The sequence below is a fragment of the Accipiter gentilis genome, unplaced genomic scaffold (genome assembly GCF_929443795.1).
Source record: "Accipiter gentilis unplaced genomic scaffold, bAccGen1.1, whole genome shotgun sequence".
NCBI lineage: Eukaryota > Metazoa > Chordata > Aves > Accipitriformes > Accipitridae > Astur > Astur gentilis.
The window spans coordinates 1,766-18,532 of record NW_026060798.1 but is presented as its reverse complement, the minus strand read 5'-3'; the positions used below and the strand labels follow the sequence as shown (position 1 = coordinate 18,532).

The 16,767-nt window shown below is 52.0% G+C and overlaps 2 protein-coding genes and 1 gene segment (V, D, J or C); 2 read left to right on the top strand and 1 right to left on the bottom strand.

Moving 5' to 3' along the window:
• The window catches only part of LOC126036703 (Ig gamma-1 chain C region, membrane-bound form-like), a 75,220-nt gene extending 68,765 nt beyond the window's left edge, over positions 1–6,455 (top strand). Inside the window, 3 exon segments of the C gene segment in view lie at positions 854–1,186; positions 4,205–4,335; positions 6,351–6,455. Coding sequence covers positions 854–1,186; positions 4,205–4,335; positions 6,351–6,434 — 548 coding nt within the window.
• Positions 6,456–6,590: 135 nt separating this feature from the next.
• On the top strand, positions 6,591–8,107 carry LOC126036715 (uncharacterized). 2 transcript variants are annotated; one of them, XR_007505244.1, is made up of 2 exons: positions 6,591–7,592; positions 7,805–8,107. XR_007505244.1 is itself a non-coding variant. In XM_049796737.1 (2 exons), exons 1-2 carry the CDS (start codon positions 7,278–7,280, stop codon positions 8,058–8,060), a joined length of 624 nt encoding a protein of 207 aa, XP_049652694.1. In that variant the 5' UTR covers positions 6,591–7,277; the 3' UTR covers positions 8,061–8,107. The 2 variants fall into 2 exon arrangements, 1 of the variants encoding a protein (XP_049652694.1); XM_049796737.1 differs by having other exon boundaries at positions 6,591–7,645.
• Positions 8,108–14,732: 6,625 nt separating this feature from the next.
• LOC126036719 (uncharacterized) lies at positions 14,733–16,525 on the bottom strand. The gene is made up of 4 exons (XM_049796739.1): positions 16,470–16,525; positions 15,861–16,124; positions 15,550–15,702; positions 14,733–15,339 (listed from the first exon to the last, which is right to left on the bottom strand). The coding sequence occupies exons 1-4, from the start codon at positions 16,523–16,525 to the stop codon at positions 14,733–14,735; spliced, it is 1,080 nt and encodes a 359-aa protein (XP_049652696.1).
• Between the last annotated feature and the right edge of the window lie 242 nt (positions 16,526–16,767).

Genomic DNA, 16,767 nt, shown 5'->3' with positions numbered 1-16,767 from the left:
AGCTCGTCACGCCTAGGTTGCGTTGCGACACGCCTATCTTGGTTGCATCATGTCTATCTTGTGTTGTGCCACGCCTATCTTGCGTTGTGCCACGCCTATCTTGCATTACATCATGTCTATCTTGTGTTGTGCCACGCCTATCTTCGTTTTGCCACGCCTATCTTGCGTTGCATCATGTCTATCTTGTGTTGTGCCACGCCTATCTTGTGTTGTACCACGCCTATCTTGCGTTGTGCCACGCCTATCTTGCGTTGCGCCACTCCTATCTTGGTTGCATCATGTCTATCTTGTGTTGTGCCACGCCTATCTTCATTGTGCCACACCTATCTTGCGTTGCATCATGTCTATCTTGCGTTGTGCCACGCCTATCTTGCGTTGCGCCACGCCTATCTTGCGTTGCATCATGTCTATCTTGCGTTGTGCCACGCCTATCTTGCGTTGCGCCACGCCTATCTTGCGTTGCATCATGTCTATCTTGCGTTGTGCCACGCCTATCTTCGTTGTGCCACGCCTATCTTGCGTTGCGCCACGCCTATCTTGGTTGCATCATGTCTATCTTGTGTTGTGCCACGCCTATCTTGCATTGTGCCACGCCTATCTTGCCTTGCGCCACGCCTATCTTCATTGCATCACACACGCGTCGCATCCCGCCACGCCCCCGACGCGTTGCACCGCGCCTCCGTCGCATCGCGTCACGCCCAGGTCGCGTCGCGCCGCGCCCGGGTGGCGTCGCGTCACCCGTCGCTCGCCGATCCCGGTTTCCGTCGCCCCCGCCATCTCCTCCCACCCGCCCCGCCCCATTCCGGCCCTGCCTCCCTCGCTCACCCCCTTCCCCTCCCCCCGCCCCCCGCAGGCAAGCGATTGGCTCCCAGCGTCTACCTGCTGGCTCCGCCCTCCGAGGAGCTGAGCGGCAACCGGGACACGCTCAGCTTGACCTGTTTGGTGCGAGGCTTCTACCCCGAGGACATCTCGGTGGAGTGGCAGAAGAACCAGGAGACCTTGGACGCCGCCACCTACGACACCGTCCAACCCCTGAAGGAGAAGACGGGCGACGCCTCCTACTTCCTCTACAGCCGATTGGCCGTCAAGAGGGAGGAGTGGAACCGGGGAACCACCTTCGTCTGCATGGTGGTCCACGAAGCGCTGCCCATGAAGTTCATCCAACGTAGCATCAACAAGAACCCCGGTAAAAAATGAGGTGGTGGCACTGCCGTCGGCCCCTCCTCCCCCCACCCGCCTCGGTCAGCCCCTCCCCCAACCCTCTCCCCACCCCCCCCACCCCCCCCACGTCTTGGGTGGGTGAATAAAGGAGAAGAAGTCAGGCTGGCGTCTGCCTCTGAGTGCCGGGGGAGGGGGGAAGGGGGGCGGAGCCATCGGCATGGCGGGGGCGGAGAAGTCAAATGTTGGGGGGGGGGGAGACATCAAACGTGGTGGATGGGGAGACATGAGATGATGGATGGGTGGACATCAGACATGGTTGGATGGTTGGATCGATGGATGGATTGATGGATGGATGGATGGATGGACATCAAACATGGTTGGATGGTTGGATGGATGGGTGGATGGACATCAAACATGGTGGATGGATGGATGGATGGATGGACATCAAACATGGTTGGATGGTTGGATGGGTGGATGGAAGGATGGACATCAAACATGGTGGATGGATGGATGGGGAGACATGAGATGATGGATGGATGGACATCAGACATGGTTGGATGGTTGGATCGATGGATGGATTGATGGATGGATGGATGGATGGATGGAAGGATGGACATCAAACATGGTGGATGGATGGATGGGGAGACATGAGATGATGGATGGATGGACATCAGACATGGTTGGATGGTTGGATCGATGGATGGATTGATGGATGGATGGATGGATGGAAGGATGGACATCAAACATGGTGGATGGATGGGTGGATGGATGGATGAGGAGACATTAGATGAAGGATGGATGGACATCACACATGGTTGGATGGGTGGGTGGATGGGTGGATGGACATCAAACATGGTGGTGGATGGATGGATGGAAGGATGGACATCTAACATGGTGGATGGATGGATGGGGAGACATGAGATGATGGATGGGTGGACATCAGACATGGTTGGATGGTTGGATCGATGGATGGATTGATGGATGGATGGATGGAAGGATGAACATCAAACATGGTTGGATGGTTGGGGAGACATCAAACATGATGGATGGATGGATGGATGGATGAACATCAAACATGGTGGATGGTTGGATGGATGAGGAGACATCAAACATGGTGGATGGCTGGATGGACAGATGGATGAGGAGACATTGGATGGATGGACATCAAACGGATGGATGGATGGATGGAGAGACATTAAATGATGGATGGACATCAAACATGGTGGATGGGTGGCTGGGGAGATGTCAGATGGCGGGACACCAGACATGATGGAGGGCTGGGAGCCATCAGACCATTGGCTAGATCGAACTGGTGGGTGGACAGATGGACGGACGGACACCAGCCATGGCTGGATGAGGACACAAGAGGAAGAGGGAGGGATGGATGGATGGATGGACGGATGGACGGATGGACAGGGAGACACCAGGCAGATGGATTGATGGAGAGATATCTGGTGGGGTGGATGGACGGATGGACGGACACCTGGATGGAGGGAGGGAGGGAGGGATGGGCAGATGCACACCTGGATGGACAGGAGGGTGGTTGGTGGGTGGATGGACAGATGGATGGATGGACGGACGGATGGGTGGGCAGATGGTTGGAGGAAGAGCTGGATGGACAAGCTGTCGGCATGCATGATGGCCGGACAGACGGATGGACAGGGAGGAAGGGGAGATTCCCCCCCCAACCTTGGGGGCAACACGGGGGAGTCGCACCCATGGGAGATGGAGGGAGAGACACGGGGACAGGTGGAGAGGTAGAGGGGTGGGGGGAGATGGTTGGAGATGGTTGGAGATGATGGAGATGGTTGGATAGAGGGATGGAGATGGTTGGAGATGATGGAGATGGATGGAGATGGATGGAGACGGTTGGAGATGGTTGGAGATGGATGGAGATGGTTGGAGATGGATGGAGATGGTTGGAGATGGTTGGATAGATGGTTGGAGATGATGGAGATGGTTGGAGATGATGGAGATGGTTGGATAGATGGTTGGAGATGATGGAGATGGTTGGAGATGATGGAGATGGTTGGAGATGGATGGAGATGATGGAGATGGCTGGATAGAGGGATGGAGATGGTTGGAGATGATGGAGATGGTTGGAGATGGATGGAGATGATGGAGATGGCTGGATAGAGGGATGGAGATGGTTGGAGATGATGGAGATGGTTGGATAGAGGGATGGAGATGGTTGGAGATGATGGAGATGGATGGAGATGGTTGGAGATGATGGAGATGGTTGGAGATGGATGGAGATGGTTGGATGGATGGAGACAGAGATGGATGGAGATGGATAGAGAAGATTGGATAGGTGGTTGGAGATGGTTGGACATGGATGGAGATGGTTGGATAGATGGGTGGAGATGGATGGAGATGGTTGGAGATGGTTGGATGGATGGAGATGGACAGAGATGGATGGAGATGGATAGAGAAGACTGGATAGATGGGTGGAGATGGTTGGAGATGGTTGGATAGATGGTTGGATAGATGGATGGAGATGGTTGGATAGATGGATGGAGATGGCCAGAGATGAATGGAGATGGATGGAGATGGATGGAGAAGATTGGATAGATGGGTGGAGATGGATGGAGATGGATAGAGATGATTGGAGATGGTTGGATACATGGTTGGGGAGGTGGATGGAGATGGATGGAGATGGATGGAGTGTTGGAGAACAGGCAGATGGACAACTATGGAATGGGATGGATGGATGGATGGATGGATGGATGGACAGATGACCCAAGAGATAAGTGCCCTCAAGGGGCGGATGACCGACACCCGTCCTGAGGCTGCAGGTCACGTCCCACCCCTCCACCCCCAACCTCACCCCACCCAGGTCCTCCGTGGGGCTGAGGGATGAGGACGTGGGCGGAGAAGGGGTCGGGCGCAGATGGTTGGCCGCTCGGACGGACGGTTGGGTAGATGCGTGGATGGAGCGTGGGTCGACAGCAGGACAGAGGGGTGAGGGACAGGAGGACACCGAGGACGGGCAGAGGGACGGGCAGCTGCCGGACGCTCACCCTCTTCCTCCTCCTCCCCCCAGATTTCAGCCTGCCCGAAGACTTCTGCTACGCCGACCCCGAGAAGTCCAACGGGTCCTGGGACACCATCGCCGTCTTCATCACCCTCTTCCTCCTCAGCGTCTGCTACAGCGCTACCATCACCCTCTTCAAGGTGAGGGGGGGAGGGGGGGAGGAGAAGAACCGGAGGTCCCAGGGCTGGACGGGGGGCGTGGATGGATCGATGGATAAAAGGATGGATGGTGGGATAGATGGATGGATGGATGGTTGAGTAGATGGACAACTAGATGGTTGGGTAGATGGATGACTCGAAGGAAGGATGGATGGTGGGATGGATAGCTGGATGGTTGGGTGGATGGCGAGATGGACGGGTGGGTGGATGTTCGGCTGGTTGGTCGGTGGTTGGATGGTTGGATGGATGGTTGGGTAGATGGATGTGTAGATGGACGACTGGACGGATGGATGGATGGTGGGATGGGAAGATGGATGCGTGGCTGGATGGATGGTTGGATGTTTGGCTGGTTGGTTGGGTAGATGGATGACTAGATGGATGGATGGATGGTGGGACGGGTAGATGGACGATCAGATGCCTGGCTGGTTGGGTAGATGGATGACTAGATGGTTGGCTGGTTGGTTGGGTAGATGGATGTGTAGATGGACGATTAGTTGGATGGATGGATGGTGGGACGGGTAGATGGACGATTAGTTGGATGGATGGATGGTGGGACGGGTAGATGGATGTGTAGATGGATGGATGGATGGATGGTTGGATGTTTGGCTGGTTGGTTGGGTAGATGGATGTGTAGATGGATGGATGGATGGTGGGACGGGTAGATGGACAATTAGATGCCTGGCTGGCTGGCTGGTTGGGTAGATGGATGACTAGATGGTTGGCTGGTTGGTTGGGTAGATGGATGTGTAGATGGATGACTAGGTGGATGGATGGATGGTGGGATGGGTAGATGGATGACTAGATGGATGGATGGATGGTGGGACGGGTAGATGGACGATCAGATGCCTGGCTGGCTGGCTGGTTGGGTAGATGGATGTGTAGATGGACGATTAGTTGGATGGATGGATGGTGGGACGGGTAGATGGATGACTAGATGGATGGTTGGGTAGATGGACGGATGGTTGGCTGAACGTTTGGCTGGTTGGTTGGGTCGATGGACCACTAGATGGTTGGCTGGACGGTTGGGTAGATGGGTGGATGGTTGGCTGGCTGGCTGGGTGGATGGAGAATTGGATGGATGGGTGGATGGTGGGACGGGGAGATGGATGACTAGATGGTTGGGTGGATGGTTGGGTAGATAGATGGATGGTGGCATGGATGGTTGGGTAGATGGACGGGTAGGTGGACAACTAGGTGGCTGGGCGGACGGATGGATGGTGGGATGGGTAGACGGACGATTAGATGGCTGGCTCGTTGGGTGGATGTTTGGCTGGTTGGTTGAGTAGATGGACCACTAGATGGTTGGCTGGACGGTTGGGTAGATGGATGAGTAGCTGGATGACCAGATGGATGGATGGATGGTGGGACGGGGAGATGGTTGGGTAGCTGGATGACCAGATGGATGGATGGATGGTGGGACGGGTCGATAGATGGATGGATGGGTCGGTGGATGGTCGGGTGGATGTTTGGCTGGTTGGTTGGGTAGACGGACAACTCAATGGTTGGCTGGAGGGTTGGGCGGATGGATGTGTAGATGGATGACTGGATGGATGGTGGGGCGGGTAGCTGGATGACTAGATGGTTGGGTGGGTGGCGGGATGGATGAACGGATGGTTGGGTGGACGGATGGATGGTGGGATGGGGAGATGGATGACGACGGTTGGCCGGACGTTTGGGTAGATGGACGGGGGCACGGATGGTTGGGTAGATTGACGCGTGGATAGATGGGACGGATGGTTGGGTAGGTGGGTGGACGGTTGGCTGGATGGTTGGGTAGATGGACGGGTGGATGGACAACTAGGTGGATGGATGGATGGTGGGACGGGGAGATGGCCAGGTAGACGGTTGGACGGACAGTAGGACGGCTGGATGGACGACTAGATGGCCGGCTGGTCGGTTGGACGGTTGGGTAGATAGATGGATGGTCGGATGGGTGGTGACCACACCCAGGTCCCCTGAGGTGCCACGCCCTGAACACGCCCCTCCCCCACCTGCAGGTCAAGTGGCTCCTCTCCACCGTCATCCAGCTCAAGCAGGGCCCCGCCCGCGACTACAAGAACGTCATCCAGCGTGTGGTCTAGGGGGGGCGTGTTCCCCCCGGGGAGGTGACACTGGGGGGGGGGGGGGGGGGCGGGGCGACCTCTCCCATTGGCTGCTTGCACTGACAATAAACCCCCCGCGCCCGGCAAAGGGGGAGGGGCTAGGAAATGGGAGGGAGGGGCGGGGGGGGGGTCGCGCATGGGAAGGAGAAACGGGGTGCGCGCGTGCACGGGGGGAGGACGTCGCACGTGTGCGCGGAGATGATGCGCGGGTGCACGCGTGCACGGGGAGGAAGACGGGCTGCAGGCGCGCGCGGAGGGGACTTTGCACGGACGCACGCGCGCCCACGGAGAGGGCGACGTCACGGAGAAGAAAACGGGGCACGCGCGCGTGCACGGGGACGGCGTTGCACGGACGTCGCACGCGCGCACAGAGAAGAAAACAAGGTGCGCGCGCGCGCGCGGAGCGGACGTTGCACGGTTGCACGGAGGTGACGCGTGGGTGCATGGAGAGGGCGTCGGGCGAAGGCGCATGTGTGCACGGAAAAGACGGGGCGCGTGTAGGCGCGGAGGAGGCGCCGCACGGGTGCAGGCGCGCACGGGGAGGACGTTGCGCAGGTACGCGCGCGCACGAAGAAAACGGGGCGCAGGCGCTCACGGAGAGGACGTCGCACGGATACACGCGTGCACGGCGGGGAATAACGGGGTGCACGGGGAGACCGACGCCTGGGTGCTCGCAGGTGGTTGGAGGTCTCCTCACCGCCGCGACGGGTGGCAGATGGTTCCTGTCCCATCCCAAGGGTGTCGCGTGGGGCCTCAAGGTAGCACCCGGGGGGGCGTTGACACCCCTGGGGGGGGGTGTAGGAGGTGGGGGGGGTGGGGGTGATGACCGGCGAGCAGCCACCAGGTCTACCCATGGGGGGCGTTGAAGGGGGGGGGGGGGGCGCACACCGGCCATCAGGTCTACCCAGTGGAACTGGGTACCAGGTCTACCCAGTGGGAATGGGACATCAGGTCTACCCAGTAGGAACGGGCCAGCAGGTCTACCTAGTGGGAATGGGACATCAGGTCTACCCAGAGGAACTGGACACCAGGTCTACCCAGTGGGAACTGGCCATCAGGTCTACCCATGGTAACGGGACACCAGGTCTGGCCAGTGGGAACCGGCCACCAGGTCTACCCACAGCAACTGGGCACCAGGTCTACCCAGTGGGAACTGGCCACCAGGTCTACCCACAGCAACTGGGCACCAGGTCTACCCAGTGGGAACTGGCCATCAGGTCTACCCATGGTAACGGGACACCAGGTCTGGCCAGTGGGAACTGGCCATCAGGTCTACCCATGGTAATGGGACACCAGGTCTGGCCAGTGGGAACTGGCCATCAGGTCTACCCATGGTAACGGGACACCAGGTCTGGCCAGTGGGAACTGGCCACCAGGTCTACCCAGTGGGAACCAGCCACCAGGTCTACCCAGTGGGAACTGGCCATCAGGTCTACCCATGGTAACGGGACACCAGGTCTGGCCAGTGGGAACCGGCCACCAGGTCTACCCACAGCAACTGGGCACCAGGTCTACCCAGTGGGAACTGGCCATCAGGTCTACCCAGTGGGAACCAGCCACCAGGTCTACCCAGTGGGAACTGGCCATCAGGTCTACCCATGGTAACTGGGCACCAGGTCTACCCAGTGCAAACTGGCCACCAGGTCTACCAGAGGCGGGGGGGAGGAAGGGGGGGGGGCAGGGTGGGGCGAGCTGTCTCTTTTCCCCAGAAAACCCACCGATTTAGAGCAAAGCCACCACATTTGAGCATTATTTGCATCTGCCCAACCGCTTCGCTTCGTTTCACCCGCTATAGCGCTAAAAAAACCCTTTTTCCCCTGGTTTCGGCCACCGAACCCGTCCGCTTCCTGCCAGCGGCCTCCTGCTGCGAAAAGTAGATATTTTTGGCTCCTTCAGCTCAAAATTGTTGCGTTTATTCCCCGGGTTGTCCTCAAAAGTTGCGCTGACACCTGGCGCTACGAAAATACTGAATTTCTGGTTGAAAAAATTTGCATTTTGTGGAAACAACCCTTATTTCATGGGGAAAGTACCTATTCTGTGGTAAAAAAGTGCCTCATTTTATGGAAAGTAAACTTATTTTATAGAAAAAAACCTCATGTTATGCTTAAAAACACCTCAATTTATGGTAAACCCCCTCAATTTATGTAAAAATACCCTCATTTTATGGTAAAACCCCCTCATTTTATGGTCAAACCCCCTCATTTTATGGTAAAAACACCCCCTTGTTTTATGGAAAGAAACCTCATTTTATGGTAAAGAAAACCCTCATTTTCTGGGGGAAAAAAAAAAAAAAATCCCTCATTTTATGGAAAAACACCTCATTTTATGGAAAAAAAAACCCCTACCTCATTTTATGGGGGAAAAATATATCTTTTTATGGTAGCCTCCCTCATTTTATGGAACAGAGTCTCATTTTATAGAAAAGACACTTAATTTATGGAAAAAACCTAATTTTATGGTTAAACCCCCTCATTTTCTGGTAAAAAAAACCCCTCATTTTATGTTAAATAAACTGTCATTTTACGGTAAAAAGAAATCATTTTATGGTAAAAAAAAATCTCATTGTACAGAACAAAAATACATTTTATGTAAAAAAAAAAAGTCCTCATTTTATCGTAAATAAATGCTTATTTTATGTAATATAACTCTTTCATTTATGTTCACCCGCCCATCCCCTCTCATTTTATGAAAAAAAAAACCTTATTCCATGGGGAGAACCCCTCATTTTATGATAAAAGCCCCTCATTTTATGGTTTAAAAAAAAACAAACCTCATTTTATGGTAAAAAAAAATTCATTTTACAGAAAAAAACGCTCATTTTATGGTTAAAAAAAAGCCAAAACCAAGCCAACATATTTTATGGAAAACCGCCTCATCTTATGAAAAAAGAATCTCATTTTATGCAAAGAAAAAACTATAATAAAATCCTCTTATCTTATGGTGAAATGTACCCTCATTTTATGGTAAAAATGCCTCTTTCTATGGTAAAAAATCTCATTTTATGGAAAAAAACCCTCTTCTTATGGAAACCTCACCTCATTTTATTGAAAAAAAAAAAAAAATTTATGGTAAAACCCTATCATTTTTTTGGTTAAAAAAGCCCTCATTTTATGTAAATAAATGCTCATTTTATGGAAAACCCCTCATTTTATGGGAAAAAACACCTCATTTTATAGTAAAAAAAATCTCATTTTACAGAAAAAAGACTCATGTTATAGTAAAATAACCCTCATTTTATAGAAAACCCAATCATTTTATGGAAAATATCTCATTTTATGGGAGAAAAAAACCCTCATTTTATGGACACCCACTGCCCCCCATTTTATGTTTAAACCCCCTTCATTTTATGGAAAAAAAATTCATTTTATGGAAAAAAACTTCATTTTATGAAAAAAACCCCCTTAATTTTATGGGAAAAACCCCCTCATTTTATGGTAAACACCTTCCCCCCCTCATTTTATAGAAAACACCCTCATGTTATGGTAAAAAACATTTTCCTCATTTTATGGGGGAAAAAAAAACCCACCTCATTTTATGGGGGAAAAAAAAAAAAATATTTTTATGGAAGCCTCCCTCATTTTATGGAAAGGAGTCTCATTTTATAGAAAAAACACTTAATTTATGGAAAAAATCCTAATTTTATGGTTAAACCCCCTCATTTTCTGGTGAAAAAAGCCCTCATTTTATAGTAAATAAACTGTCATTTTATGGTAAAAAGAAATCATTTTATGGTAGAAAAAATCATTTTATGGTAAAAAATCTCATTGTACAGAACAAAAACTCATTTTATGGCAAAAAAAGTCTTCATTTTATGGTAAATAAATGCTTATTTTATGGAATATAACTCTTTCATTATGGACACACACACGCCCCTCATTTTATGAAAAAAAAAAAAAACTTATTCCGTGGGCAAAAAACTCCTTTTATGATAAAAGACCCTCATTTTATGGTTAAAAACAATCATTTTACAGAAAAAAACCCTCATTTTATGGTAAAAAAAAATCTATTTTACAGAAAAAAAACCCTGATTTATGGTAAAAAAAAAAAACCCAACAACTTATTTTATGGAAAACCGCCTCATCTTATGAAAAAAAAGAATCTCATTTTATGGAAAAAAAAAATTATGAAAAAAAATCCTCTTATCTGATGGTAAAAAGCGCCCTCATTTTCTGGTAAAAATGCCTCTTTCTATAGTAAAATATCTCATTTTATGGAACACCCCCCCTCATTTTATAGGAAAAAACCCTCTTCTTATGGAAACCTCACCTCATTTTATTGAAAAAAACCTCATTTTATGGTAAAAAACCTATCATTTTTTTGGTTAAAAAAGCCCTCATTTTATGTAAATAAATGCTTATTTTATGAAAAAAACCCCTCATTTTATGGAAAAAAAGCCCTCGTTTTATGGTAAATAAATGCTCATTTATGGAAAAAACCCTCATTTTATGGAGAAACCCTCTCATTTTCTTGTAAAAAATCTCATTTCACAGAAAAAAAAAAAACCCTCATGGTAAAAAAAACCCCTAATTTTATGGTAAAAAATCTCATTTTACAGAAAAAAGAATCACGTTATGGTAAAAAAAAACTCATTTTATGGTAAAAAATGTCATTTTACAGAAAAAAGAATCATGTTATGGTAAAAAAACCCTCATTTTATGGTAAAAAAATCTCATTTTACAGAAAAAAGACTCACGTTATGGTAAAAAAACCCTCATTTTATGGTAAAAAAATCTCACTTTACAGAAAAAAGACTCATGTTATGGTAAAAAAACCCTCATTTTTATGGAAAACCCAATCATTTTATGGAAAAAAATCTCATTTTATGGAAAAAACCTTCATTTTATGAAAAAAAACTCATTTCATTTTATGGGGGAAAAAAACAAAAAAACATTTTATGGGAAAAGCCCCTCATTTTATGGCAAAAATAAACACAGCAAAAGAAGCATTTTATGGCAAAATAATCGTTTTAAGGTAAAAAATTAAATCCTCATTTTAAGGCAAACCCCCCTCAGTCTGTGGTAAAAAAACCTCATTTTATGTTTAAAAATCCCTCATTTTATGACAAAAAAAACCCCAAACCCTCATTTTATCATAAAGCCGTCCTCATTTTAAGGTAAAAAGCCCTCATTTTATGGCAAAACCCCACCCAAATTTATGGCCCAAAAAATCCTCTTTTTGGGGTGAAATCCCTCTATTTTGTGACAAAAAGAAAGCCCTCATTTAAAGGGAAAGAACTTGAGTTTATGATAAAAAGACCCACATTTTATGAAAAAAAAACCCGAACAAACCTTCCATTTTATGGAAAAAAAACCCCAACTAATTTTATGGCAAAAATTCCGCATTTTCTAGCAAATGTCTCCCTCATTCTATGGCATAAACCCCCTTATTTTATGGCAAAAAAACCCCATTTTAGGTGCAACCCCCCCATTTTACGGCACAAAAAGCAGCACTTTATCACCAAAACACACATTTTATCACAAAACCTATATATTTTATCACAAACCCCACACATTTTTATGGCAAAAATACTCATTTTACAGCAAACCCACACATTTTATGGCAAAACCACGTATTTTATGGCAAAACCTCCCACATTTTATAGCAAACGCACACATTTTATGGGAAAAAAAAAATACATTTTCCTCCTTGATCATCATTTTAGCACCCCAAATCTCCCTTTTTTCCCCCAAACCAGGCACTTTGCTGAATAAAAACCCAATTCCACCTTTGCTGCCGAACCCAAACTCCCTTTTTTTTCCGCAAAAAGGGAAAACCGGCGGATTTTTGCCGAAAAACATGAAATTTGGCACAAAACCTCCCCTTGCCTGCCCCAAACCTGCCTTTTTTGGAGAGAGCTGCAACCGCAATTCACAAATCTTGACTTTTTTCCCCCAAAATCTTGACTTTGGTGTCCAAAAATCTTGACTTTTGCACCCAAAAAAGCTTCATTTTTGTGCTCCACAAATCTTCACTTCTGCACTCAAAAATCTTCGCTTTTCTGCCCCCAAAATCATGACTTTTGCACCCAAAAATCTTGACTTTTGCACCCCAAAAAATCTTCATTTTTGTGCTCCAAAAATCTTCACTTTCATGCCCCCCAAATCTTGACTTTTGTGCCCAAAATCTTGACTTCTGTGCTCCCAAATCTTGAGGTTTGTGCCCCCCCAAATCTTGACCTTTTTGTCCAAAAATCTTGAATTTCAGCCCCCCAAAATCTTGAATTTTGTCCTCCAAAATCTCGACTTTTCTATCCAAAAATCTGGACCTTTTTGTCCAAAAATCTTGATTTTCTGTCCAAAAATCTTCACTTTTGGGCAAAAATCGCCTGCTGTGCAAAACCCGCCATTTCTACGTATTAAAAAAAAAACAACAAAGCCTTATTTTGGGGGAAAATCCCCCAATTTGCCTCTTCACGCCCCAGAAAGATCCCCTCCCCCGTACCGAAAACCACCGCTTTCTGCTTTTTTATGCAAAACGCCCTTTTTTACCCCATTCCGCGCGGCCGCTCAATCCCGTCACCGCCCGGCCCCAAAACTTGCGAGTTTCGACCCAATTTTACCACCCCCCGCCCCCCCCGGTCAGATTTCCCCTCCCCCACCCCCAAAATCAGGGAGGGGGAGGGGCAAACCCGACCGCCTGGCTCCCATTGGGGGGTCAACGGGGTCACCCAGGCGGCACCAGACCGCCCACTTCCTCCACCTCTCGCCTCATTGGCCGTTGCCCTCACCCCGCCTCCCGCTCCTTCGGCCAATGGCAGCGCCTTGGACCTCTCCCCCTTGCTCTCCCCTGATTGGCCGGGAACTCAATGACCTCAAACACCCCCCAAAAATGGGGGAACCCCCCCGATTTCTAGCCCAATTTGTCCCAAAATGGCTCCTCTTGGACTCCTGAGGTTCTCCAAGATGGTTGAGGTTCTCCAAGACGGTTGAGGTTCCCCAAGACGGTTGAGGTTCCCCAAGGCGGTTGAGGTTCTCCAGGACGGTTGAGGTTCTCCAAGATGGTTGAGGTTCTCCAAGATGGTTGAGATTCTCCAAGATGGTTGAGTTTCTCCGAGATGGTTGAGGTTCTCCGAGATGGTTGAGGTTCTCCAAGGTGGTTGAGGTTCTTCTCCAGGGCGGTTGAGGTTCTCCAGGGCGGTTGAGGTTCTCCAAGACGGTTGAGGTTCTCCAAGATGGTTGAGGTTCTCCAGGACGATTGAGGTTCTCCAGGATGGTTGAGATTCTCCAAGATGGTTGAGGTTCTGCGAGATGGTTGAGGTTCTCCGAGATGGTTGAGGTTCTCCAAGACAGTTGAGATTCTCCAAGGTGGTTGAGGTTCTTCTCCAGGGCAGTTGAGGTTCTCCAGGGCGGTTGAGGTTCTCCAAGACGATTGAGGTTCTCCAGGACAGTTGAGGTTCTCCAGGACGATTGAGGTTCTCCAAGGTGGTTGAGGTTCTTCTCCAGGACGGTTGAGGTTCTCCAGGGCGGTTGAGGTTCTCCAAGACGATTGAGGTTCTCCAGGACGATTGAGGTTCTCCAAGGTGGTTGAGGTTCTCCAAGACGATTGAGATTCTCCAAGGTGGTTGAGGTTCTTCTCCAGGACGGCTGAGGTTCTCCAGGGCGGTTGAGGTTCTCCAAGACAGTTGAGGTTCTCCAAGACGATTGAGGTTCTCCAAGATGGTTGCGGTTCTTCTCCAGGACGGTTGAGGTTCTCCAGGACGATTGAGATTCTCCAAGACGATTGAGGTTCTCCAAGGTGGTTGAAGTTCTCCAAGACGATTGAGGTTCTCCAGGACAGTTGAGGTTCTCCAAGACGATTGAGGTTCTCCAAGATGGTTGCGGTTCTTCTCCAGGACGGTTGAGGTTCTCCAGGGCGGTTGAGGTTCTCCAAGACGGTTGAGGTTCTCCAAGACGATTGAGATTCTCCAAGACGATTGAGGTTCTCCAGGACAGTTGAGGTTCTCCATGACGGTTGGGTTCTCCTGGACATCTAGAACCTTCCCAAACATCTGGATTCCCCCCCCCCCCCGCCCCCCGCGGTCGGACATGGGCCCATCATGCCGACGGAAGCCCCAACCCAGGTGGCCCAGGAGAACACGGGTACCGGTACCAGAACCGATAGGTGACCACCCAAGCGGCCCAACCCAAGGCGGCGCCGGCGGCGTTACGCGGCCAATCGTGACGGTAGGCCAAGGTGACGGCCAATAAGGCTTGCCACACCAGCACCAAGGCGACGTTGAGGAGGAAGAGGAGGCAGAGGGCGGTGCCCGGACGCCGGGATCCTTCCTCCGCCGCGTCTTCATCCTCCTTCCACCCAGGAGGCCATGGGGCCGGTTGGGTCCAACCAGGCGATGGGGGCTCCATGGGCGATGATGACCTCATAGGCGACGATGACCTCATGGGGGACGACGACCTCATGGGCGACGACGACCTCATGGGGGACGACGACCTCATGGGGGACGATGACCTCATGGGCGATGACGACCTCATGGGCGGTGACGACCTCATGGGCGGTGACGACCTCACGGGCGGTGATGACCTCACGGATGATGGTGGCCGCATGGGTGACGGTGACCTCATGGGTGACGGTGACCTCATGGGCGACGGTGGCTCCATGGGCGACGGTGGCCCCATAGATGACGGTGGCCCCATAGATGACGGTGGCCCCATGGAAGATGGCGGCCAGCCGGATCCCTGGCCCCACCCAGACGTCGGGCTCTCCCCCGAGGTCAAACCATCCAATCGGAGAGCTCGTAGCAACCAATGCCAGAACGACTGGCTCCGCCCAGGGGAGGAGGAGGAGGAGGAGGAGGAGGCAGGGACTTCCCAACCCGGACGCCAAGGTCCTTCGTGGGTCTCCCAACCTGGACGTTGAGGTTCTTCGTGGCCCCACCCCATTCGTTGAGCTCCTTCGTGGCCCCACCCCATTCGCTGAGCTCCTTCGTGGCCCCACCCCATTCGCTGAGCTCCTTCGTGGCCCCGCCCCATCCGTTCAGGTTCTTGGTGGCTCCATCTCACCCGTTGAGGTTCTTCACCCTTCCATCCCGCCTCCTGACCTTCTTCGCGGCCCCACCCCATTCGTTGAGGTCCTTCTCGGCCCCACCCCATCCATTGACGTTCTTCGTGGCCCCACCCCATTCGCTGACGTTCTTCGTGGCCCCACCCCATCCGTTGAGGTCCTTCGTGGCCCCACCCCATCCGATGACGTTCTTCGTGGCCCCACCCCATCCGTTGAGGTCCTTCGTGGCCCCACCCCATCCACCGACGTTCTTCACCGCCCCACCCCTCCGGGCGTGGTCCTTCCCGCCCCCATCTCCTTCTCCAAGGCGGGTAGAGGATCCGCCCCAAAGCCCCGGCTTCTTCGGCCAATCCCAAGCCGCAATGAACCAAGGCGAAAGCTTGGGGGGAGGCGCCGAACCCCTCCCACCGGTGACCCTCGGCCCGGCAGCTCCGTGGGTCGCCGTGGGGCAGGAGGAGGATCCCGCCGGCCACGGGGCTCAAGCAACGGCCGGTGGCGGCTTCTAAGGCGGCGAAGAAGCGAGGGGCGGAGCGGGCCAGGGCCACGCCCACCGCCCACCGGCCGAGGGCGCGGAGGAGGGCGGCCACGCCCGGGCGGGCCAAGGGCAAAGCGGCCACTAAGAGGGCGCCCAACAACAAGGTCGTCCAACCGCCGGCCGACGACACCAGGCGCCTGGTCGGGGGGGGGCGGGGAGGGGAGGTATGGGGCGGGGCGTGGGGGGCGTGGCCAGGACGCCTGGGGCCCCCACACCACACCCCCCCCCCCCAGCCCCATAACCACCTCCAGACCCATAACCGAGCCCCCTCCCGGCCCCATAGAGACACCCCCAGCCCCATAGCTCGGCCCAGCCCCATAAGTCCCCCAGCCCCATGACCACCTCCGGACCCACAACCACTCCCCCAGCCCCATAGATTCCCCCACACCCACACGCCCCTCCATCCTCCCCAGCCCCACAACTCTGCCAGCCCCAGCCCCACAACTCTGCCAGCCCCACAAGTCCCCCAGCCCCATACCCACCTCCAGACCCATAACCGAGCCCCCTCCCGGCCCCATAGAGACACCCCCAGCCCCATAGCTCGGCCAGCCCCATAACCACCTCCAGACCCATAACCACTCTTTCTAGCCCCAAAGCTCCCTCCCAGCCCCATAGCTCCACCAGCCCCATAGATTCCCCCAGCCCCACACAGCCCCATCCTTCCCAGCCCCACAACTCGGCCAGGACCACAAGTCCCCCAGCCCCATAACCACCTCCAGACCCATAACCACCTCCACCCCATAACTAACCCCCCCAGCCCCACAGCCCCCTCCTAGCCCT